Source organism: Erinaceus europaeus, chromosome 1 (genome assembly GCF_950295315.1).
Source record: "Erinaceus europaeus chromosome 1, mEriEur2.1, whole genome shotgun sequence".
Lineage (NCBI taxonomy): Eukaryota > Metazoa > Chordata > Mammalia > Eulipotyphla > Erinaceidae > Erinaceus > Erinaceus europaeus.
Window position 1 is genome coordinate 152,357,466 of NC_080162.1, and position 23,227 is coordinate 152,380,692.

General features: G+C 39.3%; 2 protein-coding genes across 5 annotated transcripts in view; one reads left to right on the forward strand and one right to left on the reverse strand.

The window, feature by feature from the left end:
- Positions 1-5,906, forward strand: part of TCEA1 (transcription elongation factor A1) — a 48,534-nt gene extending 42,628 nt beyond the window's left edge. The window contains exons 9-10 of the mRNA XM_007515981.3: positions 1,443-1,514; positions 4,083-5,906. Coding sequence (XP_007516043.1) covers positions 1,443-1,514; positions 4,083-4,091 — 81 coding nt within the window. The 3' untranslated portion in view covers positions 4,092-5,906. The remainder of the gene's footprint in view (positions 1-1,442; positions 1,515-4,082) is intronic.
- A 5,395-nt stretch (positions 5,907-11,301) lies between these two features.
- The window catches only part of RGS20 (regulator of G protein signaling 20), a 92,805-nt gene continuing 80,879 nt past the window's right edge, over positions 11,302-23,227 (reverse strand). For all 4 annotated transcript variants that reach the window (XM_060198349.1, XM_060198332.1, XM_060198341.1 and 1 more), the window contains one exon: positions 11,302-12,084. In XM_060198349.1, the coding sequence (XP_060054332.1) occupies positions 11,896-12,084 (189 nt within the window). In that variant the 3' untranslated portion in view covers positions 11,302-11,895. The remainder of the gene's footprint in view (positions 12,085-23,227) is intronic.

Genomic DNA, 23,227 nt, shown 5'->3' on the forward strand with positions numbered 1-23,227 from the left:
TACTTGGGTGTATGAATACCTATTTGAGACTCTGCTTTATTTTGAATAAATATCCAGAAGTTGCTGGATCATGTGGTCATTCAGCTTTTTTTTTTTTTTTCTTTTTCTTCTTTTTTTTTTTGATAGGACAAAGAGAAATTGAGAGAGGAGGGGGAGGTAGAGAGGGAAAGAGACAGACACGTGCAGTCTTTGTTTCATTGCTCATGAAGCTTCCCTTCTGGTGGTGGGGGTTGGGGGCTTGAACACAGGTCCTTGTGTGCATTCAACCAGTTCTTGCTCATAGTAATTTTTTAAAGCAGTATAATGGCTGTGGGAAGGTGGCTCAGTAGTAAAGCAATAGACTGATGAGTGAGAACCCAGAGTTAGAACCCTAGGGACCACACATGCCAATAGCAACTCTTGGTATCTCTCTCTAACACAGATAAATTAGTTTAAAAAATGAAGCAATATAGTAATATTTACTATAGAATATTTGGAAAATATTTTTATTTATTATTATTTTTTTTAACCAGAGCATTGCTCAGCTCTGGCTTATGGTGGTGTGGGAGATTGAACCTGGGACTTGAGATCCTCAGGCATGAAAGTCTCTTTGTATAACCATTATGCTATACCTCCACCCTATTTTTTAAAAAATTTAAAATCACCTATTAATATATTAACCAGAGAGAACAATGATTTATGTATAACTTTAGATGACTTTTCTTCCCTGGGTTAAGTTAAACATGATAAGTAGGATGGACTTGGGAAATGAAGTTTAATTTCACCCATGTGTGCAATATAAGGATACAGAATTGGTAAACAGACCAAATAAAAATAAGCCAATACCAACTTGCAAAATAACTTTAGCTGCGAGAGTCTTGCATGCCTGAGGCTCCCAGTTTGATTTCCAGTACAGCATGTACAAAGTGGCACCCTGGATTGCCTTTCTCTCTCCCTCATGTAGATATATATGTGTATTTTCTTTCACATATGTGATAAATAAAAGCATTTTAAGCCATTGGGCATTCACAATAAAACTAAGGTTACTTGAAGGGAGAAGATGGTTGCACATTTGAGAGTTTATGAAATGGTAATGTACTTTATATTATTATTATTATTATCATTATTATTTTTAAATATTTCATTTTAATGAGAGAGAATTAGAAACCAGAACACTGCTCAGCTCTAGTATATGGTGGTGCTGAGGATTGAACCTAGGATTTCAGAGCCTCGGGCATGAAAGTCTTTTGTATATCTATCCATTGTGATATCTCTCTAGCAAGATGGACTTTGTTTTAAAAAGGAAAGAAAAATGAAGTTTGGAAATTTGTATTCCGTTGATATTATCTAGCTTACTTGAACTTATTTCTTACATATTTCATTGAAGTTATTATGTATTTTCATGTAGAATGTTCTTTTATAGTCCCATAAAACATAATATTTTCCACTTGATTTTGCTGCAGGTACAAACTCGCAGTGCTGATGAACCGATGACAACATTTGTTGTCTGTAATGAATGTGGAAATCGGTGGAAGGTATGACACCTTTGTAAATTTATGTTTTAATTGTTTATAATAGATTGATTTCTTTTTTTAAAAATTTATTTACTTATTTATTCCCTTTTGTTGCCCTTGTTGTTTTATTGTTGTAGTTATTATTGTTGTTGGATAGGACAGAGAGAAATGGAGAGAGGAGGGGAAGACAGAGAGGGGGAGAGAAAGATAGACACCTGCAAACCTGCTTCACCACCTGTGAAGCGACTCCCCTGCAGGTGGGGAGCCGGGGGCTTGAACCGGGATCCTTATGTTGGTCCTTGCACTTGGCGCCACCTGCGCTTAACCTGCTGTGCTACCGCCGACTCTTAATAGGTTGATTTCTACAGGTCTTATACTAAGCCTGCTTTGATAGACAGATCTATAGTTATGCTCACACTGCCCAGTGCTAATCTCCCCCCTTTCCTACTTTTTGGTGCAGAAATAACAATAGTGAGTCTTAACTGTGGTCCTGTATCACAGTGCTGTGCATACATATACTCATTTAATTGCTTCCAACTTGACAGTACTATGAAATCTATACTTTTGGCTGGAGGAAAGAGCATAGTGCTTATGTCATGCTTAAGACTTGGGGTCACAGGTTTAATTCCCCACACTACTATCAACTAGAGCTGAGCAAAGCTTTTGTTTAAAAAAAAAAAGAAAGAAGAAAAGAAAAATCTGTACGTTTATATCACTTGTTTCCATTTACAGATTTTCAGTCTAAAAAAATAAGTTAGCTCATTGAAATACAACCCAGTAATTGTTAATTTTAAGAAATTCACATGAGCATTTTAATAGTTTGGTATACTTCATTGAGCCTTCTTAGCATTTGTGAACTCTTGAATTTGCTGCTTGAGTGCCAGTTTGTTATTTAAATTATTAACTTTAGTGATTTTTTTTTGGTAAGTTTGTTATTTAAATTATTAACTTTATAGTGATTTTTTTGATAGGCCACAGAAATATGATTAAAAATGGAAGGAATTAAGCATTAATTCTAGAGCTGTTTTTATTACTAGTAGATATGAGAATGTCAGGAGAGCAGGGCTGGGGAGACTTGAATAGTAGTCAGTCTCTGAAGCTAAACTGGTATTGAACTTTGTTGATAATTTTGAATTCCAGTGTTAGTAGTCGTAATGATCTCTCCTATAGTAAATGTAAGTAATGTCATTATTATAGCTTGTGTGGTAGGAGTAGAGCTAATATATTTAAAGAGCTTGGCCATTGTTGGTGTTCTAAAAAAGTTAGCTATTAAAAAAAAAAAAATCCACTGCTTCAAGTTCTATCCAAGATGTAGTAAAAAAGAAGATTTCATTATTTGTGATTGTACAGGCTTTAAAAAAAATTTTTTTTTACTGGGATCATAGGTCTTTCAGTCTAAGGCTATTTTAAATTACTCAACTAGTATAAGATAATTTTTGAAAATCAGGAGTAAATTGAGAGCCAGCAGTAATATTCTCCATAGTATGGTATGGAACTTTGGCTCTATATAATGCTGTAGGGGTTGAGGTCATACCCTTCCCGTTTTACTTTTTGATGCCCTCTGGCTGCCTTTCCCCCTCTCCCGGAAATGGAACTCAGGATCTCATGTTTGACAGTCCAAACACTTTATCCACCTGGGCTGCCTGTTTTCTTATAAACGTTTTATTCTGAGCTCCGTAGGTTACTAGTGTTGTATTTATGATTTGAAATGGTACTTCCTTTTCTAAAAGAGTTTGTAAGAATTTTTACATTGTTCTCAGAGAAGGGAATTGTTGGTTTTTGTTTTTAATTTTAATTCTGTTGAGCACATCTGACTTTCCCTGGGAACTCTCTTGGGTTTGTTTTGCATGATAGGTGGTGATGATGCTGATTACTAGTGAGTGTATTGCAGTTTGGTTTGGCTATAGATAGTTCGTAGCTTATGTCCTAACATAGTACCTATTGAATTTAAGAAATTCCAGTTTAATGTAGAATACCAATGCCAATATGACTTATACTAGAATATGGAATTTAGAATTATTTAATTTTTTTATTATCAGTATTTATTGGATAAAGTCAACCAGAAATTGAGAGGATGGAGAGAGAGAGACAACGGCAGCCCGGCTTCACCACTTGCAAAGCTTTCTCCCTGCAGGTGGGGACCAGGGGCTCAAGCCTGGGTCCTTGAGCACTGTCATGTGCACTCAAATCGGGTGTGCCACCACCCAGCCCCTGGAATTATTATTATTTTTAACTTAAAACATTAAGAGGAAAAAAAAATAGTCGCTGGGAATGGTGGCTTTGTTGTGCAGGCACAGAGCCCCAGAGATAACACTTGTGGCAGTAGAAACAAGTTTAAAAAAATTAAGAGAGGTACTTAATAAAATATCTTATAGCTACTTCTTTAATCATACTGTCTTGTTAATTCAAAATGGGGGACTCAACTACTTGGCTCTTCATGCTTGAAAATGTAAATTGTATGCTGTGTGAAATGGGAGTAAAGTACATACCATTGTCTTTTTTTAAAGGTCTCACGAAATTTTCCCTCCCTTTCCTTTTTTTTTTCTTTCTTGCTTCCTCTCTTCTTTCTTTCTTTTCTTTTTTTAACAGTTCTGCTGAGTTGGAAGATACGGCAAAATTTCTGGACCATTTAAGAACGTGGATTTTGTAATTAGCTTTAAAGATAGGAAAAGCAGCTAGTTTCCTGAAAATCAGATTTTTAAAGTAACATTCATCCCTTGGAGTAATCTTTGTTTTGGCCATAGCATTCCTTCTGTAGTTGCAGATCACTGGGGGGAGACCGTATAATATTTTAAGACTTTTCTCTCTCTCTCTTTTTTTTTTTTTGTAATAAGTCAATATTATACTTTTATCATTTAAACTTTTGGCAATTTCTTTTTACCTCTTTTCCTTCTTAAAAAAAATGTACCTTAACATTTTTACAGCCAGGAACATACACGGTAGATATGTTATTCTTTTCAGTTAACATGTAAGGGGAAAAGTATATTTTCCCCTCCATATTGACATGTACCTGAAGATATTAAGGGAGGAGAAGAGGTAATATAATAAAAAAGGTTTACCAAATGTGTGTATTCAAGTAATACTTGACCCACTTATCTAAATTGTACATAATATTTGTACTAGCAAATGAAATTGAATTTATTATGTTTGCAAGTCTAGGATAATTAGATACTACTTTACATCTGTTACTAACTGTGACCATCATTTCTCGCAAGTTCTTGTACATGTTTATTACTTGTTCTTGATAGAATATTACTTTTGGAAACATGCTTTTATTGAAATCTGACTGATTTTGTTGTTTATTTACCTGTTTGACTTTGTAGCAGATTTCCTTTTTGCAAAACACAGTTGTACTTTAGGCTTTGTTTTTTCTTTCCCTTTTTCTTTGCCAGAGTTTTACTGCTCTGGGCCAACTTTTTCAGATAGAGTCAAAGAACCACAGCACCTGAAGCGTCAGTCCTCTGTTGTCATAGCACCTCCCATACGGTGTGCTGGAGACTTAGACCTGTGCCAGACAGGTGGTAAGCAGGTGCCCTCCCAGTTGTGCTATCTGACTAGCTCCAGTAGGCTTTTCAAAATCCTAGCACAGGCAAAGAATGCAAGCTTCTATTTTTCCCCCTTGTAGGAAGATATACTAGAATTCCATATCAGTATTTTAGTATATTGTAGTTAGTGTAGACAGTTCATGACTCAATTTTTAATTTGGAAATCTCTACTGACCAAGAATTAAGCTTAGGACTATATAAATCTTTAAAACTGTGGTCACCCTTTATGGATGCTGATAGAAAGTGTTTTCGTCCTAACTAATTTGTTGCCTTTTTTCGGTCACACATCGAATGAGGTTTCTGAGCAGACTGAATATACAGACTACTGGGCAGCTTATTTAACAGTACAGATCTTAAAGTTTTGCTTTTTTTTTTTTTTTTTAAGTTTTGCTTTTTTAAATGTATAATATTTGTCCTGTTAGGATAAGAAAAATAACTTTTATATAAATTCCATAGGGTCCGTTTGTTCTCGAGGGCACCACTGCAAAGTCTACATTTGATCACGTCTAATGCTTGATCATTATTTTGTTAAGCACCTAGACAAAGACTTCAGCATATGCTTTATTCTCCTCTCCTTACTTCCCTTTCTCCATTTCTTATTACAAATCAATTTGATCTAATAACAGAAAACAACAAACACCCATGTTAAGATTGGTTGTGTAAGAATTAGCCTACTGGTACTATCCATCTTTACTTTGTCAATTCACCGATTAACCTTTTTTTTTTTTTTTTTTTTTTTTTTTTACCTTTTGACATTAAAGTGCATTTTTAAAAGTTTTAAGAAAAAGTAAAATCAAAACTAGTCTGACTTTGAAATTAAGTGATCAATTTTAAAATTTGTAATTCAATAAAGTTTCTTGTAATTAAATCTGTCATATTTTGTTATTTTGAGCAGTGAAATAGAACATGCTTCCTTCTCTTTCATTGTGTCCCTAGTAGGAGCTTGTGAGTGCATTGCATGGACATACTGAGTGGATGTAATAGAAGAGATAATGAATGAGCCTTAACCATGGAAAAATACCAGCTAGTTGTAAAGTAACTATGCACATGCAGCTGAATTAAGTAAATATAGTGCAATTAATAAAGAACCATCATTGAAGATAACTATCAACAAGCTAGAAAATAAAACACAGGCTATATTCTTTTCATTTTTATAGGTAGATGGTGACTGCTCATGCAAGCAAAGTATAATTTGAAGGTTTAAATGAAATAAGTAGTTGAAGTTACATATTTAAAAATTTAATCGAGAGTCATTCCATCTGTCACCCTGAATCTCTTTAACAGTTAGCTATAGATTCCCCAGAGACCCACCCTACTAGGGAAAGAGAGAGGCAGACTGGGAGTATGGACCGACCAGTCAACGCCCATGTTCAGCGGGGAAGCAATTACAGAAGCCAGACCTTCTACCTTCTGCAACCCACAATGACCCTGGGTCCATGTTCCCAGAGGGATAGAGAATGGGAAAGCTATCAGGAGAGGGGTTGGGATATGGAGATTGGGCGGTGGGAATTGTGTGGAGTTGTACCCCTCCTACCCTATGGTTTTGTTAATTAATCCTTTCTTTAATAAAAAAATAAAATAAAAAAAAACAAAAAAAAAAACAGTTAGCTATAGAAAATTAGCCATTCCTGGGAGTATGGATCGACCTGCCAACACCCATGTCCAGTGGAGAAGCAATTACAGAAGCCAGACCTCCCACCTTCTGCACATCATAATGATCCTGGGTCCATACTCCCAGAGGGATATAGAATAGGAAAGCTTCCAATGGAGGGGATGGGATATGGAACTCTGGTGGTGGGAATTGTGTGGAATTGTACCCCTCTTATGGTCTTGCCAATTGTTATTAAATGATTACAATAATAAAAAAAGAAAATTAGCCATTCAAGAATTGGATAGCCTCCTGGGAAAAGTGATGTGACAAAAGCCACATTTTCTATCAGTCTTGCCAATTGTTATTAAATGATTACAATAATAAAAAGAGAAAATTAGCCATTCAAGAATTGGGTAGCCTCCTGGGAAAAGTGATGTGACAAAAGCCACATTTTCTATCAGTTTTTTTTTTTTTTTTAAAGAAAATGAATTACCTCACCCTGAAGATACTAATTCAAAGTAAGTAGAACAAAGTTACTTGACAACAGAAGAAATACATTAAAGAAAGCTTTATCCCGGTTTGAGCCCCCAGCTCCCCACCTGTAGGGGAGTCGCTTCACAAGTGGTGAAGCAGGTCTGCAGGTGTCTTTCTCTCTCACTCACTGTCTTCCCCTCCTCTCTCCATTTCTCTCTGTCCTATCCAACAACGATGGCATCAACACAATAATAACTATAACAATAAAAACAAGGGCCTCAAAAGGAAATAAATAATTAAAAAAAATTAAAGCTTTAGATTAAGTCAGTCAAATATAATAGAAAAATGATCTGGGGAAATGATCACCATATAGTTATGTTAGATAACCAATAGCTCTTTATAGAGTTGGTAAGTTGTTATGGGAAATTTGTTTACTGCTATATCATTAGCATGTAGAACGCTAGTCATATTGTAGGTGCTCATGAAATAGTTTTTCTTAGTTATATTGTCAGTGTACTATGTTTTGCAGGTTGAGAATCTGTGGAAGTAGGATAGATAACTGCTGGTTGCCAGTGTTTTGGATACCAGCTTTAATGGAAGAAATGTATTGCTAGAGTCCTGGGAAATCTCCTTTGGTACTTTTAATTCTGAAAAATGATGCAACAGTCTTATAATTAATTGAGACTTTTTTTTTTCCAAATTAACACCTGTACTCCTATAATTTAACTAACTGGTAGATGGGAAATGAAAGCACAGATAACTACCTCAAATGACTTGTTCTGGTTCCTCTCCCTGAGTACTATAAAAAGACAGCTAATTATTATTTTTCCTTTCATGGCTATTATTGCAAAAATAGAAATAATATTTTATATGTGATATGCCATACAATCTGGTTAAATCAGCCTAGTGGGTTCCATAATTGGATGACTGAGCTGCTTTGGAATAAAAGGCTTTTGCTTTACATATAAATGTGGTTTACCTATAAATATCTGTCCAGTTGTCCAAAAAAAAAAATTTTTTTTTTGCCTCTAGGGTCATTACTGGGGCTCAAAGCGTGCATGCACTATGAATTCACTCTTCCTGGAGGCCATTTTCCCCCATTTTTTTGTTGTCGTTGTTGCTGTTATTGTTGGATAGGACATAGTGAAATTGAGAGGAAAGGAAGATGGGGGTGGGGAGAGAAAGATAGATACCTGCAGACCTGCTTCACTATTTGTGAAGCGACCCTCCTACAGGTGGGGAGCTGGGGGCTCAAACTGGGATTCTTAAGCTTGTCCTTGCAATTTGTGCTGTGTGTTCCTAACCTGCTGTGCTACTGCCTGGCGCCCACCAAATTACTTTTATAATAATGACATTCTATATTATAGCTATTTTTTTTAAAGCAACACCTCACATATGCATGATTTCACTGCTCTTGGACATTTTTTTTTTCTTTCATTTTATTGAAGAGAGAACTGACATGACAGGATTGCTCCATGCTCCATCTTTGATGCTTCCTCCAGTGCCATTGTGGTCCTGTGTCCTGCAGGGGTTTGAGCCTGGTGCCTCTCTTATGGCAAGATGGGTGTGTTTACTGGGTGAGCTATCCCCTAGCCCATGATTTTCTTTTAAGAAGCAATATATATATATATATTTGCATTCCTTATCGCCTTTTCTGACTCATTGAGTTGAGAAGGTCTCTCCTTATGAACTTGGAGGACATATCACCCACCCTACCCCAAGGCCCTTTCTTTTGTAATTACTCAGAACCTCAAGCTTGAGAGTCCAACATTTTATCCACTGTACTATCTTCCAGGTTACTCTCAGCTTTTCTGGACTAGAGCATCACTCACCTCCTCTATTAATGGTGTCAGGGATTGAACCTGAAACCTTGCGTACAAGTCCTGTGTGCTACTGCTGCACTTACCCCTTTTCAGCAGTTTCTTTGCCAACACATTTTTTTTTTTTTCTGTTTTAGCTTTGGTGTCATCACCAGAAGCTGTTCACAGTCATTCAAGACTTTAGTTCAGTTCTTCACTGTTACAGTCATTATATATTGTAACTGTCATCGGCATGATTACAGTCCCTATGGGAATATAACCACAACCAGATCCTCTGGTACATGAATAAATAGGACTATAGGGTATAGAATCAAAAGCACATGTAAGTGATTGACACCTTGAAGTGTAAGACAGCATTTTCTGGGAGTTCTTTTTTTTTTTTTTTTTTTGCCAGAGCAACACTGTATCCCCCACCTGGGAGTAGGAGAAGGTGAGCTGGTTTTGCCAAGAATGTGGGGTGAAGCGGCTCAGGTGTGGGACTTACAGAAGGTAATAAATTGGCAGGTTGAAGGATGGATGAGGACAACTTAGAACTTTTCTCCTACTTGGGACTGAATCATGGTGTGACCTTTTGCAAATTAATTTTTTTTCAATAGACTATTAATGAAAACAGCACTCTGGCACATGCACTACGGGGAATCAAACTTGGAACCTCATGCTTGAAAGTCCAATGCATTATCTACTGTACCACTTCTCAGACCCCACAAATTAAATTTTTTAAAAGATTTTTTTATTATTCATTTTTAAAAATTATTAATTTTGCCTCCAGGGTAATCCATGACTCACACCAGTCCAGACTGGATGTCTGGTGCTTTTTTTGTTTGTTTTTCCAATCAGTGTTTTTTCTGGAGCTTCATGCCATTGCTTCTAGTGGATTCTTTTTCAGACAGAGGAAAGGACTTCGGGAGGTGAGGTGATGGAGTAACAGCAAACAAAACAAACTTTCCAACTATAGAACTTAACAAACCTTATCAACTACAGCTGAGACATCCGCAGAAGCACTGCAACCTCAGCCACCAGGTTCCATCCTAACTTCCCTGGGCAGATGACCGACCTCATCAATGCTTCCAGGAACCTCACCTCTCCAGAGCCCTACCCAACTAGAGAGAGAGAAACAGGCTGGAGGTATGGATCCACCTGCCAATGCTCATGTCTAGTGGAGAAGCAATTACAGAAGTCAGAACTCCCACCTTGTGCACCCCATAAAGAATTTTTGGTCTATACTCCCACGGGGATAAGCAATAGGGAAGTCTGCAATGGAGGGGATGGGACACAGATCTCTGATGATGGGAACTATATGTAATTATACCTCTATTATCTTACAACCTTGTAAATCAGTGTTAAATCACTAAGAAAAAATTAAAGAGAGGAGAGGTGCCACACTACTCCAGTGCTCACAAAGCCTCCCCTTTGCATGATGCTGCCAGGTGACACTTGAGGCTCAGATCTGGGCCCTACACATGGTCAGGTATACTGCCAGGCAAGCTATCTCTCGGCCCCTGTGGGTGCTTTTCCCATCCACTGCAGTGATTAGTTTCTTCTGGTGGTTTAGCTTTATAAGCCAGTATTTTCCCCTGTGAGTTATGAAGTTAACTCTGGCTACAATACAAATAGGATCTAAAAGTCCTAACTTAAAAGCTGAAAGATACTTTGCATGTCTACTTTCTTAATGTTTCTCAAATATTTACAGGTAGAAAACAAGACTGAGAACATTTTCTGTGCTTTATTTTTTGGGGAATGAAAATGCCCATATTTCTTTCAATAATAAAAATGGAAATATGCTTATTTGGGGGGGGGCTGGGTGGTGGTGCACTGGATTAAGTATATATATTACCAAGTGCAAGGACCCAGGTTTGAGCCCCTGCTCCATGCCAGGGGCATACTTCACAAGTGGTGAAGCAGGCCTGCAAGAATCTCCTCTACCTCCCTCTGCCCTCTCAATCTCACTGTTCTGTCAAAAAAAGAAAAAAAGTGGCTGTCAGAAGAAGTGTATTTGTAGTTCAGCCACTGAGCCCTAGCAATAACCCTGGTGGCAATGATACTAACTAAATAAAATATGCTTATTTTTGAAAGTTTTGCTAGGAAAATAAGTTATGAACCTAAAAATTCATACATTAGGTTTGCAGATTCAGATAATGAAATAATGGTAACTTGTTAACAAAAGAACTTTGTATGCACTGCTTCTCTCACTAGACACTTGAGACTGGTCCACTTCTGGTAGCACTGTGCTTACCATGAACCATGTACATCCACACATGTATTTATTTCCATATATCTATAGTCTGAGACAAAGTATTTTACAACTAGAGAGCATATTTATCTAAAATGGATATCTGGATCTGGTCATGGCTCATATGTTTCAAACCAAGCCTGATGTCTTTTTTTTTTTCCTTTCTAATATTTATTTATTGGATAGAGACAGAGAAATCAAGAGGGAAGGATGAGATAGGTAGAGAGAAAGACACTTGCAGACTTGTTTCACCACCTGTGAAGCTTCTCTCTACAGATAGGGATTGGGGACTTGAACCCAGGTCCTTGCACAGTATAAGGTGTGCTCAACAGGGCGTGTCACCATCTATCCCCTTGAATGACTTGCCTTTGAGAGAAGTGTGCTCAGGCACTGTACTCATGCAAACACAGACTGCAGTCCTGTCTGCTCCAGCGGAGGGACATGCTCCAGCGTTATGGAGCTGCTGGTGTATCCGTCGCCACTGAGAACATGCTACTGGAATCCCAAATACATTATTGTTCTAAAACAGCCATGCCCCATTTTTCCCCTTTAAAAGTATTACTAAAGGTGGCTGCAGTTTACATTGTGACTATATAGCAATCTGTAGGAGGGGACATCTGGTATTAAAATAGCCCAAGTATAACTCCAGCAGAAGATTGGGCTACCTCTCAGTTTCCTGCACTAGACATAGTCCTTGAGTTCTTTTATTGTTTTATTAATAATAAATATATTTAATAACATTCTAGGCTTCGGCTGACTTCTCAGATAAGGACTGGAGCAAATCCTTATAGAGAGCAGAGTTCATGAACCGAGGGTATGAGTCTCTGTGCATTAAGGTGTAGATCTGAAGCTGGGCATCATCGAATATGTGTTGGGATGGTTCCACCATGTTCTTGTTGATGACTTCTCTCACTCGGGAGTCTAGGCTGACCTGTCAACAGAAGCAAGTGCTGTATTAGATTTACTTTGGTGGTGATTGCTGCCGGGGCTTTACCAGTCTGGGCCACCTGTTCAGACGTAGACAGATAGTCAGCACCAAAGCTTCCTCTAAGGCGGTGGAAACCAAGCTCAAAGCTGAGCTGTTACCATGACAAAGCAGGTCACTATCCAGGTGAGCTATTTTGCCAATCCACAGAATCAGTTCCTTTTGGAAATTACTTTTTTAGCTTTTTTTTGGGGGGGGGAGGGGGGATTGGTAGGTGGTAGGCAGTGATCACTGTAGCTTCACTGCTCTGAACTTTTTTAGATAAAGAAACAGACAGAGAGAAAGACACCACAGCACAGAAGCTCCTCCATTGTGCTGAGGACCAGGCTCCAACCTGGGCTGTGCACGTGGCAAAGCAGTGCACTATCCAGGTGAGCGGTTTTGATGGCCTGTTAGCTTGTGAATTTTTTTTTTCTTATTATCTTTAATCTGATAACACAGATAAATTGGAGGGGAGGAAAGATGGGGAGAGAGGTGGTCTGGGACATAGTACAGTAGATAAAGCATTAGACTCAAGCATGAGGTCCTGAGTCCAATCCCTGGTAACACATATAGCAGAGTAATGCCTGATTCTTTTTCCTATCTTTCTCATAAATAATAAATAAATGAATAATCTTTAAAGAAAAAGAAAAGGAGAAAGATATCTGCATCATTGCTTCACCATTTGTGAAGATTTCCCCCCTGAAGTTACGGACCAGGGGCTGGAAGCCAAGTCTTTGAGCATGGTAACTTGAGTTCAACCAGGTGTGCCACCACCTGGCCCCAGTTTGTGGATTTTTAAAGAAATATTTTATTTATTTTAATGAGAGAGACTCATCAGAGCACTACTCAGCTCTGGCTTATGATGGTGCTAAGAGTTGAACCTGGGACCTCGGAGCATCAGGTATGAGAGCCTTGGGCATAACCATTATGCTGTTTCCCTAGCCCAATAGCTGGTGTACTTTTAAAAGTCTGGAGCCCCAGAAAGACACCTTAGAACCTAGAGTGCTGAAAGAGATAATGTATAATAAACATGGTTTCTCAAAATCTGGGGAGGGGGACAAGAGAACAGAAACCCCTAGAAGGCTTGGTAGACTGACTGCTGGGGCCCAGTAACAGAGAATCTGCCTCCTTAGGCTTGGTGAGAGGCCTAACCATTAGTCTTTCTTACAAGTTCTAGGTCATGCTGGTGGGGATCACACTGCTTGAGCTGGCCACAGCATTGTGCTGTTTTCTTTAAAATGAGTATACTAGGCCCTTTCAAGAACAGACGTGGTTTGTTCTTCAGAGAGCACTTAGCCCTTGTTCATCTCCTCATGTTAAGGCTGGAGCCTGGGGATCCCCGCCTGTGGCCAGCTAGCACACAGCTGTGGATTTCTGGGAGTGCCAGACTGGCTGGTGAAGTAAGAAGTGGCAGTGTTAACTAAAATCCCAGCTCTGCCACCTTTCAGTTTGGGCACAATTAGCTGTGCTCTCAACGAGTCCTTCTGGAAGAGGGAGGGATAACCCAGAAGTGGCACAATGGATAAAGTACTGCACTCTCAATCATGAGTTCACTTCCCAGCCTCACATGTGCCAGTGTGATGCTCTGGTTCTTGCCAATAAAATAAATGATGACGATGGAAGTTAGTGAGTTTTTCCTTTTAAAGATTTCATTTATTTATTAATGCAAAAGATAGGAGGAGAGAGAGAGAGAGGGAAAGAATCAGACATTACTCTGGTACATGTGCTGCTGGGGATCGAACTCAGGACCTCATGCTTGAGAGTCTGATACTTTATCCACTGTGCCACCTCCCAGACCATGTGATTTTTTTTTTTTAAGATTTTATTAAGAGAAAGAGGGAGTGGGAGAGAGAGAATGAACCAGAGAGAGTTGGGCGGTGGCACACTTGTTGCTGTTTGAGAGATTAGGGCCGTCAGGTCTGTCTCAGTTCTGTTACAGGTGAAGTGGGTTTTTGGTCAGATGGTTATAGGTTGTTCCTTTACTTTTATAATCTTAAAACTTTTGCTAGGGGACTGGGTGGTGGACACCTGGCCAAATGCACAAATTACCATGCACAAAGAACTGGATTTAAGGCCCTGTTCCCCTCCTGCAGTGGGGAAGTTTCATGAATGGTGAAGCAAGTACTGCAGGTGTCTCTCTCCCTCACTATCACCCGCTTGCTCCCCTCTCAATCTCTCTGTCCTATGAAAAACAAAGATAAAGGAAAAAAGAAAGTAAAAGAAAAAATGGTTGTCAAGAGCAGTGGATTCGTAGTGCTGGCATAGAGCCCTGGCAATAACCCTGGAGGCAAAACAGAAAACAAGCAAAAACAAAACCATCTCTGGTACATGCACTACTGGGAATCAAACTCCAGACTTCGTGCTTGAGAGTCTAATATTCTATCCAGAGCACCAACATCTCCCAGCCTGCTTTATTTTTCTTTTTAAATAACAAAGATTTGTTAATTAATAAGAGAACTAGAGCATCACTCTGGCATGTGTGAAGCCAAAGCTTGAACTTGGGACCTCATGCTTGAGAGTCTAATAATGCCTTCCTCAGTGCACCATCTTTCAGCCACTTGGTGAACATTTAATGAGAATTCATTTAGAGTACTTGGAACTTAGTCTCCAGGAGATGTCGGTGCTTCTTACTCTGATGCTTTGCTTACTCTAGTTTAGGCTCTCCCAGAGGCCAGAGTGAGCTGCTGAGCTCAGACCTTTCCTACGAAACACCAGACAGACAGTTCCTGGCAAAACTGTGAGGATGAGCTCACAATAGCTCTTCAAGGAAAGACCCTCAGGTGGACCGTCTCTGCACCTGAGAATCCCAGTGCTACTCAGTACATGTGCTGCTTGTTGTTTAATAGAAGAGAATCAGCTAAGCTGAACTATTAAATGTCCACTTCAGTGATAGAGCCCATCTTATCGTCCCTCTTTCTGGAAAAACCTTTTTGCATACTCACAGTTTAACTCAAAGCACAATTAAACCACATCCTCGGCATGTCCAGACCTCTCTCGTGTAGTAAGTTTGCGAAGGAATGTACTATTTACTTCCGGAGGCGGAGCTACGAGCAGCAGATCGCTTTCTCTCCTCTCCTCTCCTCTCCCGGATCAACTAGGAATACCAAAGGAGACCACCCGGACCAAAAACAAGACAGGACTAATAATGACCACAGGAACCCAGTAAATCACCCGTGAGTACAAACACGCGTGGCTGGTGATAGAGAGGAGAGAGGGGCCTAAGGAGAGATTAAGTGACTGCTAACAGTTCAACAGTTTGTCAGTGGAGACACCACCTCCAGTCTGCTCCACCAACAAGGGGACAGCTGAAGGGAGGAAAGGACTCCCCAGAGACTCACCAAGTACAACTCTGAGTCTCCATTGCTACTACCCTCAGAATCTGGAGCAGCAACAGGGAGGGACACCAGGGCACAGAGATCTAACCGGGAAATTCAGGAGAAGACCTATACCTCGGTGGCATAGCTGAAGGGCTGTGAAAGTCTCTTTGCATAACCACTGGATTATCTCTGCCACACCCTGCTTTATCTCTTGGTCAGGAGTCATTGATTAAGCCAAGAAGCCTATTGATAGTTTAAAAGCCCTCAGGCTACCATAGCCTACAGGGGAAAAAAAAAAAAAAAGGGCTTTTACACCACTGAACTCCAACTCAGGGATTGAAAAACCTCTTAACTTATATAAAATGGTTAAAACAACAAGAAAAAATAATGGAGACTCGAACCAGGACAAGAGTCCAGCTAAAAGTCCTCCAGAGGGCGAAGCACAAAACGAGTTCAACATCCAAACATTAGCTAAGGAAATAATAACAGGAGTGAGTAAAGAATTTGAAAAAATTGTAATCAGAACTGCAGGAACAACAAATGAGAATATGGAAGAAAATTCTAATTATCTCATGGTTATTAGAGAGCTGAAAGCTGAAATTGCTGAGCTAAGAAGGCAACTAGCTGAACAAGCTAAAACAGTATCAGAGCAGGGCAACAAAATAGATGAACTCCAGAAAGCAGTAGAGGGCAGAGAGAATAGAATCAATGAGGCTGAAGACAGAATTAGCAAGATTGAGGATGAATTAGAGACAACTAAAGAAGAAGTAAGAGATCTCAAAAAGAGATTAAGAGATGCTGAAAACAACAACAGAGTCCTATGGGATGATTTCAAAAGAAACAATATACGCATTATTGGCTTACCAGAGGAAGAAAGAGAAGGGGAGGAAGAAAGCGTTCTCCAGGCCATAATAGCTGAAAATTTCTCTAGTCTAGACAACACCAAAGACATAAAGATTCAAGAAGCCCAGAGGGTCCCAAACAGAATTAACCCAGACCTAAAGACACCAAGACATGTCATACTTAGATTGGAAAGGAATAAGGATAAAGAAAGGATCCTCAAGGCTGCAAGAGAAAAACAAAGAGTCACCTACAAAGGAAAACCCATAAGATTAGCAGCAGACTTCTCCATACAAACACTACAGGCCAGAAGAGAATGGCAAGATATCTATCGAGTGCTCAATGAGAAAGGCTTTCAGCCAAGAATACTATATCCTGCTAGACTGTCATTCAGACTAGATGGAAGCATCAAAACCTTCTCAGACAAGCAACAGTTGAAGGAAGCAACCATCACCAAGCCTGCCTTGAAAGAAGTTCTGAAAGGTTTCCTATAAACAACCAGACCACCACAAATAGAACATATATCAAAACACTCTAAAACTCTACAAGAATGGCGTTAAAATATCTTCAATCTTTGATATCAATAAATGTGAATGGCCTGAATTCACCTATTAAAAGACACAGAGTAGGAAGATGGATCAGAAAACACAACCCAACAATATGTTGTCTACAGGAAACTCACCTAACGCAACAAGACAAACACAGACTTAAAGTGAAAGGATGGAAAACTATCATTCAAGCCAATGGCCCACAAAAAAGGGCAGGAACAGCTATTCTCATATCTGACATGATAGACTTTAAAATACATAAGATTAAAAAAGATAGGAATGGACACTACTTAATGCTCAGAGGATCAGTCAATCAAGAGGACTTAACAATTATTAATATCTATGCACCCAATGAGAAGCCATCTAAATACATCAAACTTCTACTGAAAGAGCTACAGCAATATATTAACAGTAACACAATCATAGTAGGGGACTTCAACACCCCACTATCTCAACTTGACAGATCATCCAGGAAGAAAATCAGTAAAGACATAAGGGAGCTAAATGAAGAGATAGATAAACTAGAACTATTGGACATTTTCAGAGTCATTCATCCCAAGAAACTGGAATACACATTTTACTCAAATCCACATGCATCATTCTCAAGGATAGACCATATGTTAGGCCACAAAGACAGCATCAGCCTATTCAAGAGCACTGAAATCATCCCAAGCATCTTCTCAGACCACAGTGGAATTAAACTAACACTTAACAATCAACAAAAGATTAGTAACAGTGCCAAAATGTGGAAGCTCAACAGTACACTTCTTAACAACTTCTGGGTCAAAGAGGAAATCAAAGAAGAAATCAAAATGTTTCGAGAGTTCAATGAAAATGAAGACACAAGCTATCAAAATATTTGGGACACAGCTAAAGCAGTCCTAAGAGGGAAGTTCATAACTATACAAGCACACATTAGGAAACAAGAAAAGGCACAAATAAACAGCCTGATTGCACATCTTAAAGACCTAGAAGAAGAACAACAAAGGAACCCTAAAGCAACCAGAAGGACAGAAATTACTAAAGTTAGGGCAGAAATAAATAACATTGAGAATAGGAAAACCATACAAAAGATCAATGAAAGTAAATGTTGGTTCTTCGAAAGAGTAAACAAAATCGACAAACCTTTAGCCAGACTCACAAAACAAAAAAGGGAGAAGACCCAAATAAATCGGATAGTAAATGAAAGAGGAGATATCACAACAGACATTGCAGAAATTCAACATATCATGCGAGGCTTCTATGAACAACTATATGCCACCAAGTTAGAGAACCTGGAAGAAATGAATGATTTCCTAGATACCTACCAACTTCCAAAACTAAGTAAAGAGGAAGTGGATAACATGAACAGGCCCATCACAGCTAATGAAATTGAAACAGTTATCAAAAATCTTCCCAAAAATAAAAGTCCTGGACCAGATGGTTTTACAAATGAATTCTACAAAACTTTCAAAGAAGAACTAATACCTCTACTTTTAAAAGTCTTCCAGAAGATTGAAGACACTGGAATACTCCCTGCCAGCTTCTATGAAGCCAACATCACCCTGATACCAAAAGCAGACAGGGACACAACCAAAAAAGAAAACTACAGACCAATATCTCTGATGAACATAGATGCAAAAATATTGAACAAAATTCTAGCCAACCGGATACAGCAGTATATCAAAAAGATTGTTCATCATGACCAAGTGGGGTTTATCCCAGGCATGCAAGGTTAGTTTAATATACGTAAATCAATCAATGTGATCCACCACATCAACAAAAGCAAGACCAAAAACCACATGGTCATATCAATAGATGCAGAGAAAGCCTTTGACAAAATACAACATCCCTTTATGATCAAAACACTACAAAAAATAGGAATAGATGGAAAATTCCTGAAGATAGTGGAGTCTATATATAGCAAACCTACAGCCAACATCATACTCAATGGTGAAAAACTGGAAGCATTTCCCCTCAAATCAGGTACTAGACAGGGCTGCCCACTATCACCATTACTATTCAACATAGTGTTGGAAGTTCTTGCCATAGCAATCAGGCAGGAGCAAGGAATTAAAGGAATACAGATTGGAAGAGAAGAAATCAAACTCTCCTTATTTGCAGATGACATGATAGTATACATGGAAAAACCTAAGGAATCTAGCAAGAAGCTTTTGGAAATCATCAGGCAATACAGTAATGTGTCAGGCTATAAAATTAACATTCAAAAGTCAGTGGCATTCCTCTATGCAAACACTAAGTTAGAAGAAATTGAAATCCAAAAACAATAAAATATCTAGGAATAAACCTAACCAAAGAAGTGAAAGACTTGTATACTAAAAATTATGAGTCACTACTCAAAGAAATTGTAAAAGACACAAAGAAGTGGAAAGATATTCCATGCTCATGGGTTGGAAGAATTAACATCATCAAAATGAATATATTACCGAGAGCCATCTACAAATTTAATGCTATCCCCATCAACATCCCAAGCACATTTTTTAGGAGAATAGAACAAATGCTACAAATGTTTATCTGGAACCAGAAAAGACCTAGAATTGCCAAAACAATCTTGAGAAAAAAGAACAGAACTGGAGGCATCACACTGCCAGATCTCAAACTATATTATAGGGCCATTGTCATCAAAACTGCTTGGTACTGGAACATGAACAGACACACTGACCAGTGGAATAGAATTGAGAGCCCAGAAATGAGGCCCCACACCTATGGACATCTAATCTTTGACAAAGGGGCCCAGACTATTACATGGGGAAAGCAGAGTCTCTTCAACAAATGGTGTTGGAAACAATGGGTTGAAACATGCAGAAGAATGAAGCTGAATCACTGTATTTCACCAAATACAAAAGTAAATTCCAAGTGGATCAAGGACTTGGATGTTAGACCAGAAACTATCAGATACTTAGAGGAAAATATTGGAAGAACTTTTTTCCGCATAAATTTTAAAGACATTTTCAATGAAACGAATCCAATTACAAGGAAGACTAAGGCAAGTATAAACCTATGGGACTACATCAAATTAAAAAGCTTCTTCACAGCAAAAGAAACCACTACCCAAATCAAGAGACCCCTCACAGAATGGGAGAAGATCTTTACATGCCATACATCAGATAAGAGTTTAATAACCAACATATATAAAGAGCTTACCAGACTCAACAACAAGACAACAAATAACCCCATCCAAAAATGGGGGGAGGACTTGGACAGAATATTCACCACAGAAGAGATCCAAAAGGCCGAGAAACACATGAAAAAATGCTCCAAGTCTCTGATTGTCAGAGAAATGCAAATCAAGACAACAATGAGATATCACTTCACTCCTGTGAGAATGTCACACATCAGAAAAGGTAACAGCAGCAAATGCTGGAGAGGATGTGGGGTCAAAGGAACCCTCCTGCACTGCTGGTGGGAATGTCAATTGGTCCAACCTCTGTGGAGAACAGTCTGGAGAACTCTCAGAAGGCTAGAAATGGACCTACCCTATGACCCTGCAATTCCCCTCCTGGGGATATATCCTAAGGAACCCAACACATCCATCCAAAAAGATCTGTGTACACATATGTTCTTGGCAGCACAATTTGTAATAGCCAAAACCTGGAAGCAACCCAGGTGTCCAACAACAGATGAGTGGCTGAGCAAGTTGTGGTCTATATACACAATGGAATACTACTCAGCTGTAAAAAATGGTGACTTCACCGTTTTCAGCCGATCTTGGATGGACCTTGAAAAAATCATGTTGAGTGAAATAAGTCAGAAACAGAAGGATGAATATGGGATGATCTCACTCTCAGGCCGAAGTTGAAAAACAAGATTAGAAAAGAAAACACAAGTCGAACCTGAAATGGAATTGGAGTATTACACCAAAGTAAAAGACTCTGGGGTGGGTGGGTGGGTGGGGAGAATACAGGTCCATGAAAAATGATGAATGAAATAGTGGGGGTTGTATTGCTAAATGGGAATCTGGGGAACGTTATGCATGTAAAAAAAAAAAAGAAAAAGAAATAGAAACGCAAAGCAGAAAATGACTGAGTTTGGTGTATGGCACCAAAGTAAGAAAGCAGAAGTATACTAGAGTTTGCAGTGAGTACCTCCCTAATACTTCCTCTCCACTTTTCCAAGCTTTGGGTCCATGATTGCTCAACAATTTGTTTGGCTTTGTATGTTAACTCTCTTTTCAGTCACCAGGTTCCAGGTGTCATCAGGATGCCGGCCAGACTTCCCTGGATTGAAGACACCACCAATGTGTCCTGGAGCTCAGCTTCCCCAGAGACCCATCCTACTAGGGAAAGAGAGAGGCAGACTGGGAGTATGGACCGACCAGTCAACGCCCATGTTCAGCGAGGAAGCAATTACAGAAGCCAGACCTTCTACCTTCTGCAACCCTCAATGACACTGGGTCCATGCTCCCAGAGGGATAGAGAATGGGAAAGCTATCGGGGGAGGGGGTGGGATATGGAGATTGGGCGGTGGGAATTGTGTGGAGTTGTACCCCTCCTACCCTATGGTTTTGTTAATTAATCCTTTCTTAAATTAAAAAAATAATAATAATAAATAAATTAAAAAAAAAAAAAAAGGAATGTACTATTTATTCTCACTCCTTTGGAGTCCTGCTCATTTTCCATTTTCCCCCTGGTTCCACTTTTAGTCACAAAGTTCTGGTGATCCACTTTAAAAAAATCTGCCTAGCTCTCCCTTCTTTTCTGTCATAACCCATGATTTCCTGCCATGTTCTTTTAAGCAGCCTCCTAGCTGATTTCCTGTGTCAAAGTACCTCTTCAGGTCATCCCAGCCAGAATGATCTAAAGGTAAAATCCTTCTTATATATCTATCTATTTATTTATTTTCCCTTTCGTTGCCCTTTTTTTTTTTTGTTGTTGTTGTTGTAGTTATTATTGATGTCCTCATTGTTAGATAGGAGCGAAATGGAGAGAGATGGGGAAGACAGAGAGAGGGAGAGAAAGATAGATGCCTGCAGACCTGCTTCACCACCTGTGAAGTGACTCCTCACTGTGGGGAGCCAGGGGTTCAAACCGGGATCCTTATGCCGGTCCTTTGTGCTTCGTACCATGTGCGCTTAACCTGCTGCACTACTGCCTGACTAAATTCCATTCTGATGTGCCACCTGCAGACCTTATACTGGTTTGTCAGTGCTCTGGAGGTCAAGTTCAAAGCCTGTATGTTCCATGTTTAAACTTCAAGAGCTCTTTGTAATCTGTTTCCACTAATTTGTCAGCAATACCTCACAGTCTCACTGAAGAACTGAAAAAGTTTGGGCCTTGCACAGTGTGCTGCTTTGTCATGTGCCAGACTCAGGTTTGAGCCCAGCCCCCACTGTACTGAATCTTCAGTGCTGTGGTCTCTGTCTTCTCTTTCTCTGTCACTCTGTCTCTAAAAATGTTTTGGGTAGATTAAGGGGAGAGGAGATAGCACAGCAGTTCACACAACAGAGTTTTATATCTGAGGCCCAGGTTCAATCCATAGCACCGCCAAAAAATTCAGAGTGAAGCAGCACTGTGGACAAAAGAAAGAGAGGAAGAAAGAAAGAAAGAAAGAAAGAAAGAAAGAAAGAAAGAAAGAAAGAAAGAAAGAAGGAGATGAAGAAAGAAAGAAAGGATAAGAAGGTTTGGAATTTATAGCTGAAACTTCATTTGGTGGTCTGAGAAGACAGCATAGTGGTTATGCAAAAAGACTCATGGCCAGAAGCATAGAAGTGTTGGTCTGCTTCTAATTCTGCTTCTAAGACCTTCTGTTTTGATCATCACATTAGATTTGCTTGCATTGCTTAACGCTGTGGTCTAGTTACATAATCATTGTTTTGTACCCGCACTGGCTTAATCCCCACTGGTTCGTGCTCTTTTTCCACTTTGACCCCTCTCCTAATCACACCCTGTTTTCCACCACTAGTTTGCACTCTCTTTTTGCTCCACCCTCTCTACGTCACACCCTGTTTTTACACCCTACCACTTCCTTCCTGGAGAGTATAAATGCAGATGAATCAAGCCAGCATTGCATTGCATTGCACTGCTTCTCAGCTCAGCCATGAGTCCCTGGTCGTCTCTGTCTCCCACCTGCAAAGCTAGCCCAGCCCGGCATAGAAGGTCTTAGGTTAAACCCCCAGAACCACTATAAACCAGAGCTAAGCAGTGTTGTGGTAAAAAGGAAAAAAAAAAAGTAAGTAAGTAAATAAATGAATGAATGTCAACTTTGGGCCAGCAAAATGGCTTACTTAGTACTCTACTGTGCCATGTGTGCGGCCTACATTTGAGTTTGTCCTTCACTGCATTGAGGGAATCTTTGGTGGTGTGGTTTCTTTCTATCAAAAAACAAAAACAAAAAAATCAACCTTGAGAAGTGAAACCCTAGAGATGCCAAAAGAAAACATCAATTTGAGGGGTGGTGGCGCCC